This window comes from Pan troglodytes, chromosome 4, assembly GCF_028858775.2.
Source record: "Pan troglodytes isolate AG18354 chromosome 4, NHGRI_mPanTro3-v2.0_pri, whole genome shotgun sequence".
Taxonomy (NCBI): Eukaryota; Metazoa; Chordata; class Mammalia; order Primates; family Hominidae; genus Pan; species Pan troglodytes.
Genome location: NC_072402.2, coordinates 79,022,504 through 79,049,645, shown reverse-complemented (window position 1 = coordinate 79,049,645; position 27,142 = coordinate 79,022,504). Strand labels below are relative to the sequence as shown.

The 27,142-nt window shown below is 41.7% G+C and overlaps 1 protein-coding gene across 2 annotated transcripts in view; it reads right to left on the bottom strand.

Moving 5' to 3' along the window:
• Nucleotides 1–27,142, bottom strand: part of ADAMTS12 (ADAM metallopeptidase with thrombospondin type 1 motif 12) — a 371,361-nt gene that overhangs the window by 203,817 nt on the left and 140,402 nt on the right. For both annotated transcript variants that reach the window (XM_016953471.3, XM_016953472.4), the window contains exon 3: nucleotides 24,511–24,655. In XM_016953471.3, the coding sequence (XP_016808960.3) occupies nucleotides 24,511–24,655 (145 nt within the window). The remainder of the gene's footprint in view (nucleotides 1–24,510; nucleotides 24,656–27,142) is intronic.

Below are 27,142 nucleotides of genomic sequence, written 5' to 3'. Positions count from 1 at the left end.
CTCACCGCCTCCAGCAGGCTCTCACAAAGCTTCCCCTCTCTCTCCTCTCACCTCTCCTGGAGGCGCAAGGCAGTTGCCACCTGCCCTATGCTGCTGGACACTGCAGAGACAGGATCACCAAGCGCAAAAGCAAGGCAGGGTTGGCCCAAGCACAATGAACTGTGGCTGCCGCTGGACCTGTGTGTCTGGGTCGAGGTCAAGCCTCACCACCGAGATCTGGCCTGGGTGACGACGCGTGTGTGTCCTCACATTTCTGAGTGAATTCTCAGTTATTCAAGAGAGGGTCCATTGGGCTCTCGCCTCCTTGTTTCTTCTCCTCCATGGAGGCATTTCATCGCTTTGCAGCTGCCTCTCCGATAGGAGGAAGTTAACATAGCTGTTTTCTGTGAGCAACTCTGCTTTGAAGTTAGAGCAAACCCAAAGCAAATGAAGCATTAGCTTTACAGACTGTCCTGAGGTATCCCTTTCATGGGCATTTTCTGTTTTCCAGACTTTCCAAGGGCTTCAACTGTTGTAAACACATGAATATTAACTCAGTTTAATTCAAAGGTGCTTTTGGCTCTCTTTCCAAGCTTATTCTCTTTATTGTCACACTGGCCTTCATTTAATTCCTCAAAGAAGCCAAGCTGTTTATGCTTGAGACTTGTATGCATCCTGTTCCCTGGAACACACTCTTTCTTAGATTTTGAACGATTAGCGCTGGTTGATTTGTCCATTTTCAGCCTAAATGTCCTATGGACCATCCTATCGTCTCCTTTGCCCTCTGGTGCTTCATCCCACTAATTCCGTTCCTGATATTTATCGGTTTGCCTGTGTTTATGTTTACTTATTTGTAATTATTTATCTGTTTCTTTACCAATGTTCCCATGAGGCAGTAGGCTTACTGAGAGCATGGCACCTGTCACATTCACACTCTACGCTCAGCATCTTTAATGCAAGCCCTCAATAGATACCTGCAGATTGAGCAAAAGCATGAAGATTGCAACCCCTCTTATTTTCTAAGGAAAGGAACAAATATATTAAACAAAAATTGGCTCATACCCTGGAGTGTCCCTGAAATGCACAGGCAACAGTTAAATGACTGTTGGACATCCTCATCTTCCTTCCAGAGCAGCCCTGAGACCATCCTCTTCCCCTAGAAGGAGGCCCAGTCTTTTTCTGTGCTGCTGGATTCTCTGAGGCAGAAGGACATTATCCCACTCGGGATGTTCACTGAAATGAGACATTTCAGCTGAAAATCCACAGGCTACGAGAGAAGTGGAAAGAGGGAGGGGAAGAACAGTGTCAGAGCATTGGACACGAAAGGGATGCTCCGAGCAAAACCTGGAGGAGTTGGCTTCCTTCCAGGACACTGTTGGCTGTGGGATGAGACCTTGGTGGCAGGTGTGACTCCCCTCCTGTCCGAGTCAGCCTCTTAACTCTGCCACTTGCCTCCTTTAGACTCGCAAAGCCCTGTTCCTGGTGGCCCTCACCATCCTCTCAGTGTGGCCTCTAGTCATGGGCTGTCACTGGGATCAGCCTGGCCCTGGGCCTCTCTGCCAAGGCCATTTGCCCTTTAAGCCTCACCTCTCCTCAGGGAGGGAAAGACAGTGTTCCTTCAGGCCTCAGGCTCAGGCGACCACCAGCCTCTTCCACAAAACACCTTAGCACCCCAGCCTGAAGAAGGCCAGCTACCCCTGTAGAGAGCTCTGAATGTGTGTAGGAAAGGGGAAGACCATCAGAACAGTCATGGAGAGAAAAGATTTCTAGAATCAAACGACTAACCAGTAATGTCAGGTATGGTTGAACTCATCATTTCGCCACTCAGTTGTACTAATCTCATTTATAAAGTATATTTCATTAGAAAGTAGCATGTATCATATGCATATATGCTTATATAAATGCACATACATATATGTGTATATGTACATGATATATCATATGCATATATGCTTATATAAATGCACATACATATATGTGTATATGTACATGATATGTATACATGTTTGCACATATGTGTAGGAAAACCGATGAGCATCAAATATGAAATATTAATAATATTAGCTTGGTATGATGATGAGAGCATACTGATATTTTATATTCTTTATACATGTATGAACCTTCCAAATGTTATATTATACAAACTATTAAAAAGGTAAACTGGGACACAATAACATTTTAGAGTTTATTTGAGTGAATAGCGATTCATGAATCAAGCAGCCCCAAGCCAGAAGTGCTTCAGGGGTTCCATTGGAGAAACATAAAGGATAAGCTTTTATAGAGTGAATGTGGAAGTCATGCAAAGAAAATATTTGATTGGTTACAGGTATAAAGTTGCCATATTTGATCTACCTCACTGGAAAGTCCCTAGTTGCATAATTACAAGTTAGTTGGCTGCTTCTTATTAGTTGAGCTTAAATTGTTTCACTCTAATACAAGCATTCACAAGAAATAGCCCAAATTAAGTCTCCTTCCCATTTCCAATGTAAGCAAAGTTAAGGTTATTTTCAAGACCTAACTGGCTTTGTCTGCTCAGGGAGTTTTTGTGGCCTCCATTTTAATTTGCTTTAACAACACATAATTTACATACTTAGAAAGAGTTTAGTAAGAAAATAATTTCCAGACTGCTGACTTCAGAGGGTAGATATGAGCCACGGTGGGATGGTACTCTGAAGGGTTCTGAAAAGTCAGAGGCATCACCCGATGCCTCTGGGATGCTGGAGACTGGCAGGTCAGGCAGATCCTACTGGTTGGCAAGTGGCAGAGTGTCCCAAAGTTTCTCTCTAAATAAAGGAAGAGACACTGGCAGTGGCTGAGATTGATAACATCCAATTTCAGGCTTTAGAGCAAGAGGGTTGGAAATCAATTTGTGTGTGGATTATGAATCACTGATACACAGCATGTGGCTTTCCAAATATTACTTAATAAACCACCCAATTTCAGGCTTTAGAGCAAGAGGGTTGGAAATCAATTTGTGTGTGGATTATGAATCACTGATACACAGCATGTGGCTTTCCAAATATTACTTACTAAACCACCCAACATTTTCCAAATATAGTAATGATTAAGAGTCTGTCTATGGGCAAAAGTTCCATTCTGGAGCTCCAAAAGTTCCATTCTGGAGCTCCAAGGCAAAAGTTATACATTAGAAGGCTTCTTTCTTCCACCCTGAGGCTCTTGACGAAGTCCTTCACTACCCACCCACGGGTAGAAAGGAGACCCACATTGTACAGGTTACAGATCAAATATGAAATCTGAATCTTTCTGTGTGATATGGGATTAGACACAGTTTATGCCAATAGTTGCAAAAACAGCATATGTGTGGCATTGTATAAGTATCACTATTGTATAAGGTGCTGGTGCTATTATGAGATCAGAATCCATTAGGGTGTGTGTGTGGGTGTGTGTGTCTCTGTGTGTGTGTTTCTGTGTGTATGTGTGTGGTAAGATTGATCCTTTTTTGGAAGAGGATGGGTGGGGGGAAGACTGGAGGCAGGAGGGGCCACAAAAGCTGTCCTTTTTCTGTTTCCTTCCCTGTGTCTTCTCCTCTTGTATGTGTTCCTTTACGTGGTTAAAATATAGTTTAAATGCCTATTTTTATTTTTTCCTATAGAATGTTGATTCATTATCTTAAAGTGATGAATAAAGGTCTATAATTTTATTGGTTTTTGTCTTAAATAACAGCAAAATATACTAAAACCAGTGGTCTTCCAAAGGCAGGTTCCTTCCATTGACCTACAGCAAGCTAGTGTCAAAAGACAGAAAGATTCATCCTTCACTTAGTTAGGATTGCTTCATTGGAACCCTCGACTTTATCTACTGTTTTTCACACTGGTATAATATTAACTCCATTGATGTTTTCACAAATTCTCAACTGGACCACAAAAGACAGGCAACCCTTTGCATGGTCCTTTAACTTTGCTCATTTAGAATAACCCAATTATTGTCCTGAAGTTCTTCAGCAATGAAGAAATCTCTACCTTGGCAGAGATAGCAGAAGGGTTGAGAATAACGGGTACTAGCTCAGGAGTCAGACAGACCCGGATACAAATCCCAGTCACACTTAACTATTTGGGAGATCTCTGACTTGCCTTACTTTTCCCATCCGTAAATAGGGATAGTAAAAGCAGTTGCAGTGTGTTATTGGGAGAATTAAATAAGGGATGTTTGTAGAGGATTTAGTTCAATGTCATGCATATAATAAATAATTTATTTCTAATCACTGCTATTATGAATTAATAAATTCCAGTTTCTTAGTTTCTTCTCTGCTTATCTTTCTTTTCTTTCTTTCTTTTTTTTTTTTTTTTTTTTTTTTTTGAGACAGGGTCTCACTGTCTCCACCAGGCTGGAGTCCAGTGGTGTGATCTCGGCTCACTGCAACCTCAGCCTCCCGGGTTCCAAAGATTCTCATGTCTCAGCCTTCCGAGTAGCTGGGATTACAGGCGTGAGCCACTGCACCCAACCTTATCTTTCTTTTCTCTACATTAAAGTGAGTGTTGAAGACGACAGCCATGTACACAGCACAGGAGGCTCTCCTGCTGCCTCATCATGGCAATCCTAAGCTTCATTCAGATGTGTTCAGGAATGGTCTTTATCAGATGCCTTGAAAAGGTATGCATGATAATGAGGCAAGGCAGCCAGCAGAGGCTGGGACATGCACTCCAGCTCCACAGGAAGCGCCAGTCATGTCTACCAAGATGGTCAAATCCTAGGACATCAGGAAAGGCAGAAAGGAGCAAACAATTAAGGATTGCTAAAAATCCTTTTTGGGACTATGCTGATAGGATCTAGAATTAAGGCCAGTGTGAAAAGGCAGCACTCAGGAACACGATGCTCTGGCTGAGGCAGAGGCTGTCCACTAGAGAGATGCCAGAGGTCTGCTGATGGCTCATGACCCTGCCTAAGAAATGTTAACATTGCATCTTATTAGACTGCATGTGTTATTATGGACAAGACTATAAATTATTCCATATAGATATAAGATTTATAGGGTACTTAGGATTTTAAAACTGGTCATCTTTATTGTCAATATCAGAGAAATTTGTTCTTTTGGAGAGATGGCAAAAAGGTATAATCTCATGTTCCACCTCTGACCAGCTGGTGGTAGCTAGACCTGGAGCTGCCTTGAGAAATATTCTAGGGCTGCATCCAGGCCAAGCAGAATAGGGTGACAGCATAGATTAGTGATGTCTACCCAGCACCAGGACTGCGCAGGCTGAGCAGAATAGGGTGCCAGCATAGACTAGTGATGTCTGCCCAGCACCAGGAGCCAGAAGAGGCAATACATGTACCACATATTCACCATCTCCCTTCTCATTCAAAATCCAATTGTAAACCACATAGAAGTGCTAAAAAAAATAAATGTAGGTGAATATTTATCTGACACTAGAATGGAAAAGGACTTTGTAGGCATAAAAAGAATGGAGGAAATCAGAAAGAAAACGTCTAAATGAAAATCTTACATAAGAAGAGATAAAAAAATTAAAGATGAAAACAGAAAAAGCATTTTCCCACAAATATGACAAAGATGTTACATACTTAATCTCTTAAGTGCCTTTATGAAAAATTAAGAAATTGCTAATAATCCTATTAAAAATGATCAAAGAACATGGAGAGATGATTCTTAAAGAAGAATTATCAGTGGTTCAAAATCTGACAACTGTGGATATTCATATTCACAGAAATAATTAGGGCACTCCTGATATAGCATATTTTGCACAACAAATTAGAGAAGATTTAAAAAATACATTGTCCAATGCTGGCAAAAGTAGAACAAATGGATACTTTTTATATGTTGCTTTGGAAATATAAATTAGTGTTACTTTTTGGAGGAATTCTTAGAAATATTTTCAGTAATTCATTTATAGGACTCTAATCTAAGATAATATTTTAAAATGTGGGCAAAATTGGTGGTACAAGAATAATAATCACACAGAGTTTTATAATAAGAAAATTTGTGAAAAAAATCTAAAAGTCCAACACCAGGGGAATGTGTAAATAAATTTTGATTTCATTCCACAGTAAAGCTTTAAGTGATCCTTAAAAATGTTTTAAAATAGCCTTTTATAACTTGGGAAAATGTTCATAATATAAACTGTGCAGAATGAATTTACACATCCCAATTGTGGGTTTTATTATATATTATATTATATTTTTATCCAATATAACACTAAATTATATTATTTCATAACATATAAAATGTTACATAAATAACATATTCACAAATAGTGGCTATTTTTGGTTGTGTGATTATGAGTGACTTTTATTTTCCTCATTATATTATTTTCCCAGTAAAAAAAATATATGGTTATTATATTTGGTTATTATAATAACCAAGTTACATAATAATACAGTTACTATTTTTTTAAAGAAATTTAAATCCAGATTAAAACTGTTAAATGAAATCTTCTTCAAGAAAACCAGTTGTAGGAAAAAAGTCCTAGAGCATGCTGGTCCAGAACACAGAATCTGTAGTGACACAAACCTTTGTTACTTTTAACAGCGTGAGCCTGAGCAAGTCAGTTGATCTATGCCTCAGTTTTCTCATCTGTGAAATGGGGATAATAACAGCCTCTAATCATAAGACAGCCACGAGTCTTAAGTAAGAGACATTGTTAAGTTTCTAGTAGCCTGCCTGGAATACGTGGTCTTCGAATACTGATAACTAGCTAGTCTGAAGGGAGCTGGAAACCAGCTTTGAATGGATTGGTCTTGGCCAGTAAAAGTGGCTGCAGCACCCTTGGGTCCTTATACTCCAAACAAACATGGCCATGCTTTATGCAAATCCAGGTGGCTTTGCATTTGGCTAAAGCATCCTTGTGACCCAGAGTTTCCTGAAAGGATCATAAGTGTCATTTTGTAAACCATCATTCCATGTGGCCATGGAGACTCATCAGCGAGACACGGGGGCTGCCAGCTCTGATAACAGAGATCAGTACTTAACATGCATGCATCATCTCCAATTCACACAGACACAGCCAAGCAAGTACCATGTGCATTTTACAGATGAAGACCATAAGGCTCAGAGAACTTCAGAAACACCCAAGGTCTCAGAGCTGTTCAGTGCAAGAATTCACACCCAGACCCATCTGATGTCAAAGCCTACACTTCCCCACTACACACACACACACACACACACACACACACACACACACAGAGTAAGCTCTTAGCCTCAGGATGTCTCTGAAAAAGCGCTGAGCAGACAAGGAGGGAGGCAGCCCCCAAGCAGTGGCCAAGCCATCAGTGGGTGAAGAGAGAAGAGACAACAATATCCTTCCTTTCCTCCATTCTAAAAGCAGGAACGTGTTCCTTGCTTCTCCTGTTCGCAGCTAGAGACCAAACCCCACTCTGCCTCTCAGGAGAAGTGGTCATACCCTGTCACTTCTGGTTCTTTGGAACAAAAGCTGCCTAGGTCAGAGGTGAGGACACAGCTCTGCAAAGCCTGACTTCAAGAATAATAGCACCAGAAGAAAAAAACGTGAAGTACCTGAAGAAGAGCAGTAACATTAGCAGAAATCATTGCTGTTCAAAATAATTTGCAGCTTCTCTTGATGTTAACCAGCTGGAGATGTAGTTACCCCAGGTTTTTAAGTCACAATTGTGAATTAAAAAAATTATAACAAGGAAGACAGCTAACATGTTTTCCACATTTAATTTACTGTGCTAAACATAATATAGCTTCTAAAATTCCTAACAAAGACCCAGTCCCCTGAGAATGAATTTTACTATCCTGATTGCCCCAAATGATTCATGAATAAAGTATGAGTACTTATGCTCCAGGTTAGCAAGGAAGTGAGAAGCTGCAGCAAAGGATGACAACACCAAAGGCCTGAGAGGAAGGGGCTATAGCCAAAACGGTGGGTGGGGGAGGAGGCTGAATGTTCCACTGGAAGAAACATCAACTGGGGTGTCTGCTCAGGGCTTGGGAAATGTTCCAGAGCCTGGCTGAAGGAGGAGCTTGTGGGCCACCCTGACAGGGTCTGTAACTCTTTGGCTCTCAAATTTCTAGACCAGCACTTCTGATTCCCACCCGGACATACCTTACTGCAAGATACCTTGCATGTACCTTAATGATTCTTGCTAGAATTTCAGATGTCTGGTAAAGTCTTTTGATTTTTAACCTGAGGCCTAATAAAATGCTTTTTTAAATAATAGTACATTTGAGATAACAATAACTAACATACATTGGGCATTTACCTTAATATGTTTTACATGTTTCAGCTGTTAAATTCTCCCAACCCTTACTGATGAAGAAAATCCAGCACAAAGAGGTTAAGTAATTTGCCCCGGGTCTTCTTTTCTGAAGGAATAAAGAAATAGCTCTCCAAAGTTAAAATGCAGATACTGTGCCCCACCCTAGGGTTTTCGATTCAATAAAGCTAGGGTGGGTCCTGTAGATTTGCATTTCTTATAAGTTCCAGGGTGATGCTGATGCTGCTGGTCCGGGGACTAAACTTTGAGAACCAATGGTCTAGACCAGGGAGCAGCAAGTTTTTATTACTATTAAAGGGCCAGATAGTAAATGTTTTTGCTATCTTGTATAATTTGCAGGATGAAAGGTAAAATCGAGGATATTATATGAGTACTTATATACCCATCCAAAATGTAACCACTTAAAAATGTAAAATCCATTCCTAGCTATCAGGCTGTACAAAACAGATGGCACGCTGAATTTGGCTTATGGACTGTAGTTGCCTGGCCCCTCATCTAGACACTAGACCAATTTCTGGTCTTGATCCCAACTGCCCCCTGACCCCACAACTGTTTTCTTGCTTTTCCTGAGGTCCCAGCTACCTAATGGCCTAATCGGGGAAGTACACCTTAGCTTCAAGCTGCTGGAAAGGTCAATGAATGTCCAGCACGGACCATGAAATGCTCAGGACAGTGGTAGAACTGCCACTAAGGAAAGGAAACCTCTTCTATTGCTGGCTCCAAACCTCTGGTGCCCAGGAACATCCTGGTCACTATGAATCTGAAATGTTCCATGTTGATTGATGATGTTGGAAACTGATCATTTGTCTGATTTTTCCAGGGCCAGATAACATTAAAAGTGTTAAACACTAAACAACATTTAGTGTTGTTTTCTTTGAGAATAAAGGATTCTTAGAGCTTTTAAAATGGTAATGATGATAATAAAGGCATCCGAACAACTGTATTCTTTTTTTGCTGTTTTTTTTTTTCTTTTTTTTTGACACAGAGTCTCACTCTTGTCACCCAGGCTGTGGTGCAATGGTGCGATCTCGGCTCACTGCAAACTCCGCCTCCCGGGTTCAAGCAATTCTCCTGCCTCAGCCTCCCAAGTAGCTGGGAACACATGCGTATACCACCATGCCTGGCTAATTTTTGTATTTTTAGTAGCGATGGGGTTTCACCATATTGGCCAGGCTGGTCTCGAACTCTTGACCTCAGTTGATCCACCTGGCTTGGCCTCCCAAAATGCTGAGATTACAGGCGTGAGCCACCACGCCCAGCCTGTAGTTTGTTTTTAAAACATAAAATTCTTGGCATATTTTCCACAACCCAAAAGTGGAAGTTCTGGTACTAAGGTTATTTTATATTTATCAGGAGTGGTCCATCAGAGGGTTTTGTATTCTGCAGAATTTTTGTGTTCATGGGCTTCCAATTCTGAAGGCATCCACTTTCATCCCTGGTATTTACAAACAGGAAAAGAAAGCACAAGCCTCACGCAGAAAGTAACCTCGACATTTCCCCAGGATGTTTACAGAATGGGCAGTGTGGAGAAGACATTCCAATAATGATGCCTGACCACTGTCGGGTTTTTCAATAACAAGTCTGGGTTGTCCTTCCACTCACATACATTATGAAACATGTGAAGAATTCCCTGTGTTATTCCAGTTATAGGGAGCATGACTCAGAACCGGTCTCCATACTGTGATCTGCTGGGGAACAGCAGGGTAAGCCTTACTGCTTTTCTGAAGATTCCTAGAGAGTTCTGCAAAATGGATAAATCTGGCCTTCAATGGCTTCCAGCAAGTTCTAAACAGACTGTCAGCATCTTCCCCATGAGTTCAGTCTGCATAAAGGTTTTCATGCCTTTTCACTGTAAAAGCATCCTCCATCATGGTCCCTGGAATGGAAATAAAAAGTAGATGCCAGAACCAGCTGCCAACATGTGCTCTTCTACTTACTGAGAAAAACTGAGATCAAGGGAATGACAGAAAAGAAGGGGAAGGTATCAAACATCCCATGCAAGTACCTGCTTTCTGTTTGATCTGGTCAGAATCTAATGGCCCTTGTTCTTGGTACTCTGCCATCTTTTACAAAAGGGCATCGATGTTGGGAAGCAGTGTGCTGTGGTTGACAGGCCCCTGTAAGATTGGAAGAACTCCCTCTTCCAGGATCATCTCGAAAGGTGGTGACTCTATCAAATGTTAGGCATTCCCCTTCCCTAATTAAGGTTCCCAATCCCTTATCTGAAATGCTTGTGAGGCCAGATGTGTTTTGGAATTTGGAATTTTTGTAATTCTAAAAGAAATTTGGAAAGTCAAATGGTGATTGCCAGGGGCTGGGGAAAGGGGAAAACGGGGAGTTGTCTGATAGGTACAGAGTTTCAGTTTAATAAGTAAAAAGAATTCTGGAGATTGGTTGCACAACAATGTGAATATACAAACACTATTGTACTGTACCCTTAAAAGTGGTCAAGATAGTAAATTTTGTGTTATATGTATTTTACCACAATTTTTTTAAAAAGTCATTTAATTCATATATTCTATGCTTCCAAATACCTGGGTATTTTCAGGGTAGTACTCTGAAATCAAACACATGGATATTTCTACAGTAAAATGTACAACTAGTCTCACTAACTGAGATTTACAAAATATCACAAATAGCCTCATGTTAATTCAAGTCAGTTTTGCCACCAAGGGAGTTTGCTGAACATTCACTGAAAGACTTTTTATTTTCAGGGGGCTGTGGAATTTCGAATTGCAGTTTTCAGGAACAGTGAGCCTGTAGCTGTCACTCACCCACCCTACCTTTGCGCAACATTTTCATTACCCGCAGTTTACAGAGGAGAAAACAGAAACAAGAAGTAACAGTAGTAGGAAAGTAGTCATTTGCCCAAGGACAGCTAGCTAGTCGGGATCCAAACTGCCTGGTACCACTGTTAAGCCCTCACCTTAACTTCAGGCTACCCTGGGCACAGACAGGCTCACCCAACTACAGAATCTTAAAGAGGTCTCTTGAAGTTTTAAGGAAGATTGCCAGAAGATTCATCCCAATATAGGCACTAGTGGAAAGTGTGTGGGATGGGGCTACCTGGGGTCTTTGGTAATGGCCTCCCCATCTTAGAAGGCCATAACCCTGACCTCTAACCAGCCCCTGATAAATACCCTTCTCCAAACCAGGAGCGGGAGTGGAAAAACTACTGCTCTGTGGCTGTTGGGACTGCCCTTTGATTTTTTTTTTGCTTGTTTGGTTACTCAGGCATAAAGTACAGAATCTTGCCAATCAGGTGAGCTTTTCCAATGCTAATAGCTGCTTTAGGCTGGAACTGTTCTCAAGAAATGAAGGTATGCAAATTAAGTGTCTTTGATGCCTCCTGCATATTCCAGGGGAAATGAGACCAAAAGAGTTCTGAAGCCCCATGAAGAGCTAATGAGAAATGGCTTTCGGCTTTCACCTCTCATGTCATGGGTCACCTGCCCTATCCTTTGGTTAGGAGTGTTCCCTACTTGCAGATACTGTATCAAAATTGATCTTCCTAACAGACCTGCATTTGCAATGCCTGTCTTCTGCACATCAACATCAGTGCCATGGGAAACTCGCTATGTTGGTCAGTTTCCACATCGCAGCACTGTCCTGGCTGAGGAAGGACGGAGCCAGTCCTCAAGCCCTCAGCACAGCTGATCCTATGAGGAAGGAGCTGAAGAGCCAAGGCCAGTGTTCTGGAGGAGCTGGCACGAAGGCTGGTTTCCCGTGCAATGTCTTTGAGAGGATGGCGTGGGGAGAAGATGCTTTACAGAAAATGAGCCCTCTGCCCTTTCTGGTGTCAATTTAGCAGTAGTAATTCCCTAAGAAATGCAGCCAGGGTGCTGGTCAGCTGCTGGTGGGGTTGACATTGACTCTATTCTTAGCACAACTTATCCAGCAAGGGAAAGCCTTTCGTTCGGAGGTGTTTGGACTCCCTTGCTAGTTAGGTTAAACAAAGAGTTTAACCTCTCTGTTGACTGAGAGAATACCTCAGGCTTTCAACATGCTGCATTTAAAGAGAACAGGTAGAACTTCCATAAATCCCTGAGTCATCACAGCTGAGCAAGCCATCTTTACATCCTGGAGCTGACAGTGTGTGACGTGACGAATGTTTAAACACACATGTACACCCCACACATCAACACACACTCCTTCACACACACATAAACACACACACATATAGGCAAACACACACACATTCTCCATACACACACACACACACACACACACACACACACACACACACTATGCACAGCCCCCACTGGGCTGAGTTTAGCTGAAATGCTAGGTCCTGAACTTAGAATAACAGCCCTGATGTATCTGACACTACTCAAATGCATGTGGAGTCTTTTTAACCAAATACCACATTTCAGAAGAAACTATGTGTATGTGTATGTGCATGTGCATGCATGTGTGCATACGTGTGTGGTCTCACACATCTGATGCCAGGATAAGGAGCCATGCCCTGAATAAGTAGGCACTCAAATCCGTCATACTCTCACCTCTCTCCCCGACAGATATTAGGGATCTTGTGTCCAGACTCGGTTTCTAGGACTGCCACTTCCTCCTTTCAATGTTCTGACCTGTGATGATGAGCTAGACACATCCACTTACTCATGACCTTGAAGTTCTGCCACCTCTTTAGGTCCTGGCTGTCCCTTCTGGGTGAGAGGCAGAGTACCAGGAGCAGTGGGCCTGTGCTCCTAAGTTTGTGGCTGTTAGGGATGGGGCAAGGGTGTAAAGAAGGCAGAAGGCCTGGGAGGAGAAAGCACCTGAGAGCCAGATGTCAGGGTTACCAGAAAGATGGGTCAAGATCTTCACTTTTAGATGTGAGATGCCAGTGTGTACAAGCCCACTTGATGGGCTTTAAACCACATTGGTGTGAATAAAGAATGTCAAGATTGCTTTGTTTCTAGATATTGCTGAATCGAAACAGAAAGACTCATAACTCATGAAAGTTAAGAGAATTCCAACCCCTTCATGTAACTGATGAGGAAAAATAAGTGTGGGATTTATGTAACTTGCCCAAGTCAGGGAATGACAGAGGTGGTACCAGAACATAATTCTCCCAGTTTCCAGTCCATTTCTCTTTCAACTCTAACGTGAAGAACAGAGAAAAATATAAAACTCATTTGACTGTATATAAGCAAGACTAAAAAGAATAATAAATAATCATTGCTTTTCATCTACAGCAAATAATACAGCAATCTCAGGTATATCATTAATGTGTGTCAGATTCACCTCAATTTTTTGCAAGTAAAGCAACTCTAATCCCAGGGCCAGCTACATAATTTTTAGAATACAGTGCAAAATAAAAATGTAGGGCTCCGGCCTGGGGCAGGGAGGTTAGTCTTCCCCTTTGCCGAGGGGCCCACCACTCCAACCCACCACAGATGGGTGGTTCCCAAGGGATTGAAAACTCTGCACAGGGATGTGTGTGGTACCTGGATGACGGGGATGCAGGGGTGAGAGGTCCCCTGAGTCACTTGCCAAATGCCATCTTGGGATGGGGGGGATGATTGCTATGTCCCACTCCAAGACACTGTGGGGCACGCACCCAATCCTGACCCTCCCCATGTTTGCACCCAGGCTCCTACCAGGGGCATAGAGGGATAATGAAGAACAGGCCTCCCTGCTTTCATGTGACCTGGTCACTGCCCAAGACAGGTGGTCACAGTGGTAGCGGGATTGGAGCAGAAAGGGAGAGGCCAGGTGGGGCCAGGGAACCAAGGGGCCAGGGAGAAAGTGACAGAGAACCCAACTCCAGAAGGCAGGATGTTGGCGAGAGGTGGACCGTGAGTGAGGCCACGTCCCAGGCCCCAGCTCGTGCTCCACTGTCTCCTCAGACTTCACTTACAAAGCGGACATTCAAATATTAAAAACACTAAAAATTTCAAGACGCTACCTCAAAGCACTACACCCCAAGCATGGAACTCTTTCTAGTGTAAGGCCTTGTGTGGCCCCTCTAGTCACAGTCCCATGCAGCCAACCCTGAAAAAACCTCACTGAGGTGTGTGTGTGTAGTTTCCTGCTGCACACACAGCGTAACTAAGTGCTCCTGGGTTGGCAGAAGTAAAGGAGCCCTGTGCCAGCAGGATGGCCAGTGGATGCTGTGTTCATCTGCTAGGGCTGCCATGACAAAGTGCCACAGACTGGCGGCCCAAACCACAGAAACAGATTTTCCCACAGTTCTGAAGGTTGGAAGGCCTAGATAAGGTATCTGAAGGTTGGGTTTCTCCTGAGGCCTCTCTCCTTGGCTTGCAGATGGGGCTTTCTCTCTGTGTCCTCATGGGGGACTTTCCTCTGGACATGCTTGCATCCAGATTTCTTCTTCTTATGAGGGCAAAGTCAAAGCCCACTATAATGACCTTATTTTAATTTAATTAGGTCTTTAAGACCCTGTCTCCAAATACAGTCACATTCTGAGGTCCTGGGGGTCAGGGCTTCAACATACGGATTTTGGGGAGGACACCATTTAGCTCATAATGGACACCACTTCTCAAGTGCTGAATACCAGTAGAAGCGATCTTGGAAAATGGCTCTCTAAGAATCCAAACCCACTTTTTTTTGGAGATGGAGTCTCACTCTGTCGCCAGGCTGGAGTGCAGTGGTGCGATCTCAGCTCACTGCAACCTCCGCCTCCCGGGTTCAAGCGATTCTCCTGCCTCAGCCTCCCGAGTAGCTGGAATTACAGGCATGTGCCACCACACCCAGCTAATTTTTGTATTTTTAGTAGAGATGGGGTTTCACCATGTTGGCCAGGATGGTCTCAATCTCTTGACCTTGTGATCCACCTGCCTCAGCCTCCCAAAGTGCTGGGATTACACCAAACCCACTTTTGTGGCTTATTTGGGGGGAACATTTCTAAACCTCCTAATTATATCAATTTCCTCTGCTATATACTCTTACAGCATTTGTCACAATGTTCATGCATACGATTTTGTGATTTTTTGTTTAAGTTCTTTTTCCACTAGACTGTAAGTCTCTGAGAGCAGGGTCTAATTTGACAGGTTCAGAGCTGTGTCCCTTAGTATCTGACAAATTAAAATTTCTTGAGGAAAAGGAGGTCAATCAATGACACACAAAGCAATGTAATTAAAGGTCTTAACTTTCTCATTTTTGGCTTACTGGCCCAAAAAGTGCCCTAGGGGATTCATTAATCTGCCTTTGAAGGGGAAGATTAGAGCATAAAGTACATTGATAATTTCCTCAAACATCTGATGTCAAATCTAACAAGTAAACTTCCTTCCCCGTAAAAAAAAAAAAAAAAAAAACTGTGGTGATGTGTGAGACTTCCAGCTGCTGCACAGAAATGGGACACCACAGGGGTGGGAGTGTTTGTCTTCCCAAACATTGGCATCAATCGAGCTGTGGGACAAATTCATAGTTAACATTAATTGCTGTCTAAGAACACATTTGCCTTGCCTCAGTGGCTCCCAGTGCTCTTGGAATGCTGAGACCCTTGCCCCAGGTAAGACTGATATCTACTCATACCTGCAGCACCACAGGGCAAACATACCTCATTTACTCATGCAATTAATTAACAGACATTTGTTAAATGATTACTATGCATCGGACACTGGGCTTGATACTTAAAATACAAAGATGTGTCTACTGTTGGAAATAAGATCCAAGTTCAACAGGATAATCACTAATGAAGCTATAATTCACTCATTTACTCATTCATTCATTCATTCATTCATTCATTCAACATTTACCAGATGCTCATGACTATGGCCAGCTCTGTCTTAGGCAACTGAAGGATAGTGCAGAGAACAAAAGCGAGAAAGTATTTGCCTGGATTGAGCATATTTCTGGTTCATGGAAGACAGACAATAAACCAATACACAAATAAGCAGCTAAAATAACATCGGGTGATGACAAGTGCTGTGAAAAAATAAAGTAGGATAAAGGGCTTACAAAGTGACGGAGGAAAAGCTATCTTAAACAGTGGTCAGGGAAGGCTTCTCTGGGTATTTTGAGTTCATTAGCATGAAAGGGTGAGCCATAAAGAAATTTGGGAGAGGAGTGTTCCAGGCAGAGAGAACAGCCAGGGCAAAGGCCCTGCAGTGAGCCCACTTCAAGGAACACTGGACAGAAAAGGAAGGGGAGAGTGGTGGGAGATGAGGTGGATGGTAACAAGGGGCCACATCAGAATGCAGATTGAGCTCAAGAAATGGTGGGGGCCAGCAGGCCTCGGAGGCAGTCCAGGGTGGGGGAAGGCAGCACTATTCGAAATGAGACTGGAAGAATGCCAGAAATCTACTTAGTGGACCAGATGAGAATTTGTCCTCCCCCTGCCCACAGGAAACTAAAAACTATGTATGCTCTAGGCTCAGAGACAAGCACCCAGTTTGCTAGGATTGCTGTGGCCAATTGGCTGGGCCTCAGGGCCTCATCTTCCATATCATCCTCCAAGGCCCCTGCCTCTTTTGTATCTGCCTAGAAAACACACCTGCTCCTCTCTACCCAAGAGCTCTCTCAGGCCTCCATCTTTACATTTCTGCCTGCTTCAATATTTTGTTCACCCTTGTATCCTAAGTACCCGGTGTCTGGCACAGTGTGAGTGTGGGAGCTCGCTGAGTAAATGAAATCACTTGCTTTCTTTTTCTATCTGCGTCTATCCATCCATCCATCTATTCATCCATCCAACCATCCATCCATCCATCCACCCACCCTTCTTTCCTTCTATCCATACATACATATATACGTGATCTGCTTTTCTCCAAAATAAAGATTTCAAGGAGTCCTTTCATTTTTAACCACACCCTCAGGCCACAAGTCACAACCCTTGCCACATCTTTGTCTCTGGTGCACATTCCTCTTTAGGAGTGAGGTAAGTTGCAACTACTGCTGGTTTGCAGGCCATTCAGAACATACACTGAATTTCTCCAGGAAAGGGTGGCTATCCTCAGGGGTTAAACTGGCTCCATATAGGTAAAATAGAAGTATCTAATAAGCTATAAAATGCATCACAGACAGTAAGTTCAATACTTCAGCTGAACATATTTAAGTTCCTGCCGTGGCCAGGAACTCTGACAGATCTTGGGAACACCCCTGGGCATAAGCAGACATGATTCCTGTCCCAACTGAGCTTCTTGTCTAGGGAAAGACATAGGCAGATACTCATCATATGATAGAGCCTGTGGTAGGGTATGAAGTAGGTAGTGTTCTAATGGAAGCCATGCATGGGTCCCACAGAATAAGTAGAAGTCACTCAGAAAAGCATTTGGGGAGAACACGTTTCAGGGAGAAGGAGTCTAAGGGCAAAGGGTAGCAGTGATGAAAAGCAAAGCTTCTTTAATGAATAAAAATGAGGTCAGGGTGGCACCAGGCTATATTTGGAGTGACAAGAGAATGCGCTCCCAAAAGGTACTAAAAGAGCTGGGTCTTTATCCTAAGGGTAATGGGTTCACTGATAGGCTTTAGTCATGGGAAAGATATGATTTGATTTGTGTTTTGGGAATATTTCTCTGACTTCTAATGGAAGACATCAAGGGCAGATAGACTAGTTAGAAGGCTGCTGCAATCATCCAAGTGAGAGGCGACAGATGCTGGGGCACAGTAATGACACTGGGGAAAGGCAGACAATGTAGAAAGCTATTTGGGAAGGCAGAAATGACAAGACTTGGTAATAATGTGAGTTGGTTGAGGACACAGATTAAAGAAGGCCACCCTCACCAGGGGTTTACTTGCCACATAGAGCTTTGAAGCTAGAAATTTTGTCATTTGTTTTGGGTTTTCTTTCTTTCATTTTTTTAAAAATGAAAGACAGGGTTTCACTGTCACCCAGACTGGAGTGCAGCAGCATGATTATAGCTCACTGCAGCCTCAATCTCCCAGCTCAAGCAATCCTTCTGCCTCAGCCTTCTGGGTAGCTGGGAGTACAGGTGTGAACCACCACTTCTGGCCAATTAAAAAAATTTTTTTTGGTAAAGATGATGTCTTGCTATGTAGCCCAGGCTGGTCTTGAACTCCTGGGGTCAGGTGATCCTCCAATATAGGCCTCCCGTAGCACTGGCATTGCAGGCATGAGCTGCTGTACCCAGATCTTTGGGGGTTTTCTTTAGAGTGAATCTCACTTTCTCATCAGAACTTCTGATGACTCTATGAGTGAGGGGTGGAAAGCTCAGAGGCTCTCTCAGGCCTTTGCAGGATGAAGCCAGAAGGTGGGTCAGAACAGAACAAGCCTCCTCCTGCCTCCACCCAAGGCAGATGGCAGCACAGGAATGATGAAGGGAAAACTCAAAGCTACTTATTCATTGCCCTGCAGAGTTGTGGGAAATGCCAGAGAGCTTAGATAGTGAACACATCAAGTAACATTTATTTAGTATTAAGACTTTCTGTCCTGCAAAAGAACCATCTATCAGGTGAAACTGATCCTTTGCTCATATTGATCCAAAGGCCCCCTCCCACCCTAGAATGCCTCCCACAGTGCTCTTGGCTGTTCTAGTTCAGTTCTGCAGCCTCTGCCACTGTGACAGCATGAGCTCAGCACAGAGCATCCTGGAGGAGATAAGACAAGCAGATGTTGTGTTTCCTGGAGAGCCGTCTCCTTATCGGGGCATGGAAACCCAGACACCTGAAGTGATGAAGGAACATACCAAAAGACTATCCAGTGCTGAGGAAATGCAAAGAAGAAGATTATTTGCATGAAGGCTGGTTAATGAAAAAAGGCTTAAAAAAAAACTGAGTATCTCAGAGCTACAGAGAAATTGTGCTGAGGCCTCTGGCACTCTGAGTACCTAAAGTCTTGGTCTCGAATTTTATTAAGCAAACAAAACTAATAGGGTTATTATTTTATCTCCCTATACATTCATGCATTAAGCATTTCCCCAAATTTTCACCAACAGTCTTTTCATCCCTCTCGTTAGTAAAATCTTGAAGCACTTTATCAATCCTCCCACCAGTTCTTACGGCAGATAATAATAATAACATATATGCACATGCCACCCCTCCAAAAAACAGAAGAAAAAATAAAAAACAAATATAGAGCAACAATTAAAATGTTCGCTATCTCATAGCAAAGCAAAGCACAAACTACTGTGAAGCCACCTCTATTCACAAGGCAATCAAGTAATCAAGAAATTCAAGACAAGACTCAGGCAGGTTGTGTCAAGAAGTGTTTGTGTTAGCCAATTCCAATAGTACCATCTACTGAGTACATGTTAAACTCAATGTGGAGTAATCTTCAACTCACTGGATTTCCATGAAATCAGAACAAAATTATAAATATCCCCCAAGTTTATAACTTTGTTCTGATTTATCAGATTGGTGATCTGACAAGCTAATAAATTCCAAGGAGCTAGTGTTAATGGTATTATACCATTTACATTTATTTATATTAGAGCATGTAATTTTTAAAAAGCATCTCACAATTTCCGAATGTCTTAAATAAGAAGTTTACTTGAGGCTTTGATTTCGTGCAATAGACAAGATATTCTTAAACATCCTCCAGTATTAAGCCCCTAACAATAGTAAAACATGAAAGAAAGAAGAAATCCTCAGAGGCCAAAAGTAGAAAAAAATTAAGCAAAACAATTCAGAGAGAAAAGTAAAAGATGCAGCATGATGATGTTCTTTATGTGTCAACATGGTTAGGCTGCAGTCCCCGTTATTCAATCAAACACTAATCTGGGTGTTGCTAGGAAGGCATTTTGTAGATGTGATTAAAGCCTATAATCAGTTGGCTGTTAGTAAGGAAAATTACTCTTCATAATGTAGCAGGCCTGATTTAATCAGTCGAAAAGCAGAACTGGGTCTAGAGCAGAGCTGAGGCTTTCCAGAAGAAGAAATGTTGTCTTTTTTGAGCACAGCTGTTTCAGCCTGTGCCCAAGAGTTCTAGCCTGCCCTTTGGGATGGCCTGCTCATGAATTTGGGACTTGCCTAGCCAGCCCCCACTACTGCATGAGCCAATTTCTTGCAATGAATTTCTTAATATATATTTCCTACTGGTTGTTCTTATCTGATTGAACCCCTGACTGGCACATGGCACTGGTAGCTCATCTGGGATGTGTACTGCTCCCTATTTTTGCTCCGGGGAAAAAAGACATTAGGACTCATAGGGTTAAAAGTCAGTCTAGGGACTAAGCGAAAAAGGAAAACAGAAAACAAGCAAACAAAGTAAGTAAAGTAAGCAAATAAAGTGGGCCTTGACTCTGGGTCCAGGGGAGACAACTATTCATTGAGAATCTATAGCCACAAGCCATAGATTTAGGGCCCATAGATTAGGGCCCTAATCACAACAGGATATGTGTGACTTTAACATTAAACATAATGAGATACTTCATATTCACCAGACTAACTACATGTAAAAGTGAGAATGCCAAGTACTAGATATAATATGGGAAAATGGGAACTCTCGTTCACTGTTCTTGAACAATTTTGCATTATCTGTTAAAGTCATAGATGTATTTATCTTATTGGTTACTAATTTCATTCCACTACTGGGTGGAATGAACCCAGTACTGGGAATATCTATGAACCTGTGTACTAGGAAATATGGAGAAGAAGGTTCTTTTCAACATAATGTAAAATAGTCCAAGCCTGAAAGCAGTTCAGATCTACTCAAAGGAGATTGGATCGAGTGTGAAAGATTCATGAGATGGAAAAACTACAGAAGAGAAAATGAATGAATTATAGCTACATGTCCTAGCAACCCAATATTGAGTAGCAAAAGGTATAAAACATGCATTAAGATTCCAAATCTCTTGTTAGTCTTACTATATATTATAAAGATAAAGCCAGGACTAGATCTCTACTTACTCATGTCCTATATCCAAGCTGTCAGTGCTTCAGACAAAGAGGTATATTCTATTTACAATTCTACCCAAAGAACCTAGGAAAAACCTGGTGCAAAGAAGATACCTAATGGATATTTGTTGAATGAATGAATAAATTTTGAACACAAGCATGTATGCCAGGAGCCAGACCCTGTTTTTCTAGCCTAGAGTTCTAATGCATGAAATCCCAGACTCTGACCTTACCTGCCAGGACCCTTTTCTGCCATAGATGACCCAGTATCTGTTCTCATCTGATTGATCTGACCAGTGTTAATTCTTCTTCCCCAGATTTCTGGAACAAAAGTTCCCACAGAGACTTCCATCTAACACCACTCAAATCCCAGTGGGATCATGTTCTCACCAAAAAGCCTTAGAGAAAGGAGCTTGTCATCGTTGATAAAATGAGGTTTTGAAATTTCCCCTGGATTTAATTCAGGGAAGCTTTATTTTCCCACTGTTTACCATAGATTCTAGAAAGTCGATCTTAGAGGAAACAAGAATTGCAGCAGGGCTTAGCAAACATAAGCCTTAGAAAAGCAAACAAAACTAGCATAACAACTTAAGAAAATATAGTTAAAATTGAGCAAATCAAAAACAAAATAGCATCACATTAAAGGCCTGGAAAATAGAAATTAAGTCATATTGTGACATTTGGGCACCTTTCTATGTGGGAAATAAAAATGAGTGAAAGGACAGATTTTAGGAGAAATGAATTGATATCCTTTCTCTCTTGAAGCACTAGGGTACTTTTAAATTACATCTTTCTTCAATATCTAGAGTGCTCCTCTTTGAACGTTACAAAAGCAAAATGCTCCATATATGGTAAAGGTGATCTTTTTTTCATATAATCACAGTAATTCAGTCTGGCAACATCAACTGACCTAAGCATGAAATGTACTTTAATGTTGGTTAATGACACCACCACTGTCAGTTAATTCTGTTCTCTCTGCAGGGCAATATGGTATAAGAACACTGCAATGACCTGGTTCAGCAAGGCCAAGAACATTTCATTACACCAAGATTTAAAAATTTTAAACGTCATGTGTAGTTTAAGAATATTCACAAGCACATTAGCAATTCTTGGATCTCTAGCTACTGTTTAAACAGTAACTATGCATTACACATATTGTCTGAGGAAGAGAGATGATCACACACAGTTGATACTTCAATATTTGGAAAAGGCATGTTTCTTTTTTCTTTCCATGAGTGACATATATATTAGACACTAATATACTCTAGTTTCATCTTCTTGGCTATGAAATACTCTTTGTCAGTTCCTTTTTGATGACTTACTGAATTCCTACTTTGCATTGAACCCTCTGTTACACACTGACTGGGGAGGGAATACCTATTCTAATAGGGCTTGTGAGAATTATTGATGAAACAAGGTGTATATTCAAGGAAGACTTAAAAAGTAAACCGGAGGCCGTATAAAGCTTCAGGTAGAATAGAACCGTGACTTGTGAGCTTGGCTATATTCTGACACCAATTATCTTGATGCTTTTGACAATTCTTTCCCTTCTCTGAGACACAACTATCTCTTTGGTGAAAGAAGGAAGGAAGCTACATAAGGCATCCGCAAAGGTTCTTCTAGTAGAGCTGTTCAATTCTGACACTCTGGGGTACTAAGCAGGTGTAAGAGAGTGTCTTTTTTGTGAATTTCTCTACCACATACTCTCTCATACTTGCTTAGTACCTCAAGGTACAAAGGTGGAGAAATTCCACCTGGTGGAAATTCTATCTGGTGGAGAAATTCACAAGGCAAAGATTGTATGGCATTAATCAGAGAAGGTTCTTTAGAAGTGGAAAGTCTTGAGATCGGCCTAGAAGAACAACATGAAATGGGATGACAAACATAATTGTGGTGTTGCATATGCCCTAATAGGGGGCCATGATAGTTGTAAACCCCACTCTTTTCTTATCCATCCCTTCTGTTTTCATGACTAAATATTTGCTATTCTTAATTCATTTGTAATTAACTCTGCCTCAATAGGGGAGTTATGAGAGAGAGGTGTTCAAGGTGGGTAGATAAGGAATAGTCTCACTTATTTCACAGAGCAAGGATGCCTACAGGAGCAAGTGTCCAGTCAAGATCACTCACTGTCCTAGTAACTTTCTCCACCGTATTGATGTTCTAGTGATTTAAAAGGTATAAAATCACAAAGTGTTCCCCATCACCCGGAGTGTAATAGGAATTGGGCAATTATCCAGGTGACTGGATCAATGACAAACAAGAGAACTCTAGATATTCACATTAAGACTAACTTATCTATACTGATACCTTCATCACTCAAATCAGCTACATGATATATTCCATCCCTTTTCTTGGTACTTGTTAGAGGATTTAGCCAGCAAGTTATCTAATTTAGAATAAAGCTGCAGTAGCTTACTGAAGTCAACAATTTAAAGCAGTTGTGTGTTTTTGTGTACAGAAAACATTTTAGACTCAAAAGTTTCTTGTTGCTTACATGCTCTGCTAAGATGATAGAAGAAACTCCCAGGGAAGTTGCTATCTGGCATAGGGACTGGGTGAAGTCTGTAGAGAAGTTGCTTGTCCTCTTGTCCTTTCATTCTATTTGCAAAGCTCCAGTTCTGAGTCCCTCCTGCCCTTTTCAGGATCCACCTTCCCTCACTGCCTCATCATCTGTTTTCCCTTTGAGGTCCATTGTTTCCAAATCCTCAAGACTCATAAATAATGTTAGGGATTCCTTTTGTTAACAGCCCCTCTGGCATTGTTTTTTTCTCTGAAGAAAGGAGACATTATGTAATATTTAAGAAACTGTCCCGATTCCCAATCCCAATAAACTAATGCATAGTTTATTATCTCCTACACACTAAGAAGAATGTGGGAGTTGCAAGGAAATGACTTGGATCAGTTTACTTCTGAAAACTACCTGAAATTATTTGGGACAAGGCCAAGAGGACCAATTCAGATCATTCTTGGGGCTTAAGGGCAGGGAACGCAGCTCAGCAAACTGCAGACACAACACTGTGTAGCCAAAAGAGGCTTTACTGAATTCATCATCTGACAATGTGTTGATAATTTTTTTCAGTTTTTCTTCACACATTATTATCGGCATCATCAAACATTTAAATCTGCCTTCCATATGCAGATGTGATGAGCTGTCTGGTAATATTCCATACTAATGTATTATAACACTGCTAATACTGAAAATCATTACGTCTTTATTTTAATTATTTTCCTGTAGACTATTCAGAAGAGTTTTTTAAAAAAAAATTCATTGTAAATGTCTTATGAGCATCATCAATTAATGTGGCAAAGATGCTTTTATTTCCTTCTCATTAAGAATATGCAGAGACTCGAGTATTGACAAGTGAAAGGGTTTATACAAGCAAAAAGAATGTACACTTTCTGGCAAGAGAATACAGAAGAGATTTGAATGTCATGAAGATATTAAAAAAAAAAAAGAATACAGAGGAGATAAGAGACTTGAGTAAGAATAGGTCATGTTTTAATAAAACAACCAAAAGAACAAAACAGATTCTTCAACCCAGGAGGACATGTGAGTCACAATACCCTTTAATCCACAGGTTGGCTCCTTGGTTTCTGGAACTTTCTGCCTCCTGTAAACGATGTGCGGGTGGTACCCTCCCTCAACCAGTGGATGCTTCTTCACGGGTTCAATGAAAAAGTCTCCATGTGGTAGTTGGAAAAATCCAGTCTGTAAATACATTCAGTAAGAAAGTTTATTTTAACTAATTCTATATACATACTAAAAACAAAGTGAAAAATTATATAGCTTATGAGTATCTCTGAAACTCCTAAGACCAGTGCTTTCAGAGTCTGCTGTTCGATCTCATAGAAGAGTTACATACAAATAATTTAGTGAAATATCTTTATAGTCATCGTTATTAAATATTTAGGAGTCACAGATCCCTTTGTGACCTTATTGAAAAAAGTGCACATATACACATGCGTCCGAAATGTAGCCTACAATTCTTTAGGTTCACGGATTCCTCTAAAACCCATTGCTGGATATCTACGGATCCCAAATGAAGACCCAGTGCTTCCCAGTTGTTCTATTATGGAGTTGGGACCTATGTCCCACACTCCACTGACAACTTTTAGAACATTTACCTGCATGGGGGTAGCCCAGCCACATGTTCACACAACTGTGTGGCTGGAAGTGTTTAATGGCACTCTTCACTCAAGAAAACAAAGAAACGTAATGCAAAGTCCTTGATCTGAGACTGAGTTTCAGGGGCCTACGGCAGAAAGCCCTCTGTCAGTTTCTAGGGAAAGGGGAATATTCTCATTTCACAGATATGAAAATCAGTGATATGCTACAGAACACTGGCCAATGAGTAACTCCTTTTAGAGGTCAGGTCTAGAAGTGCTATAACCTACAACTCTCTTGTCCTTTTAGGAAAATGTTTAGTGCCCATTTGAGGTGCTTAGAAAACTGCTTTGCCAATGATCTCCTAAGATGGGTTTAACTCTCAGGATCTCAATGCTAACTCTATGAAACAAAGGACCTGACCTAGACAGACTGCTTGGGGCATCACATTAAAGTGAGCAGGAGCTCAGACTCGGGAATTAAACTGGGTTCAAATTAAACAACTCCTCCATGCAATAGTGAGCAAGTGACTGGCTGAGTTTTTAATTTCTCAGCTGAAAAATAGGATAAATCAAGGGTTGCTATGAAGAGTAAATGAGTTAATGTATGCAAAGCTCTTAGAAGAGGGCCTGGATCATAGTCTCACCTACCATTAGGCTCTTTCTGGATCTCTGATTCCATGTCATTTTATTGTAATAGGGTCTCCAGAGTCAATATAGCAGTTCAGTAAATGTTAAGATGGCAAAACTAAACTTGGAAACATGGGGGGCTTAGGGAAACTGCAAAAGGCTTTCAAGGTTCAAGGTCCTTTCACTATTCATCAGTAACTCAAGGCTTCCTGCTCTGCAGATGAGTCTGAAGACAAGCTGAGGAGCCCCCATTGTCAGGAGGCAAGAGGGGCTCCAACAAAGGGGGATGCTGGTCTCCACTGGACAGCTCTAGAAGTGGGAGTCTTTCCAAAATGTTTGCTTCACTGTAGCCAGTAATGTAACAAGATCTTAACATAAACTTCACAATCAGCTTCCTATTTTGATTGCTGACCTTAGAATGTCTTTAATAATAAGCACAATAGAAAAAATAGAGCACTTTACTGGGAGTAATAAGAATAGCTGTGTGACCTTCAATGGGTCATGCAAACTTTTTGAGGCACAAAGTCCTCTTCTGTAAAAGGGGGCAACACCTACTACCTCATAGGGCTGTTCGGGGAATCAAATGAGGTGAAGCTTGTAAAAGTGCCATGCAAACTGCTTTATAAATGCAGAGGGGTAATACTTTAACTACCAACTCCAATTGCAGTTACATCTGACATAATTTGCTTCTATGCTTACATTGCTTAGAAAACATGACATTTTTTTCAGTATCTGTCTCTGAGGACAATCTCTGGAACAGGAAGGAAGAACGGACAAGGCCCAAAGACAGTTGTCAAATAACTGCCATAAAATAGTAGGAAATAGACTCTGTGCAGTACTGAGATTTGGTTCCGTTTCTCCTCTGAGTCAGAGACCAGGCACAAGAGGAAAATGTGAGCCTGTTGTCAGAAAGCTCATTTGTTCTATGGAAACAAAGCAGAAGTCCAGGAGTCCTCAAAGATGATTGGACCTAGGGGCCCTTAGTGTACCTGCTATCAGCCCAATACTGATGTCCTTGAAGGAGAAAAACTACAAAAGACACCACCAAGATGAAGGAGTTATTGATATTTCCTCAGCCTCAAATTTTGGACCCAAGTGGCACAGAAGAAACAGATGGGGCTACACTTGAGGACATAATAACCATTTTACGGGCAACATGAATAAGAAAGCCTGAGAACCAAACCAGCATCTTCCTAAAGGCTTACTCCATTTGCATTCCTCCACCAAGTGGTCTTGCCAGGGTGCACACGGAAAATCACCTATTCAACCTCAGTATTTCTCAGAAGCTACCTGGAAACCTGTGAGAGCTGCTGACTCATCCACTAGAGGAGAAGCCAGAGATCTGCTGACATGCAAGTAGGCTGCTGGTCCCGGGATCTCGTGTGTTTGTCACAGAGAAAGGAATAGGTAGGAGAGGGGATGAAGCAGCTGTAGGGAGAGTGAGGTGGGGAATTCCTCAGCT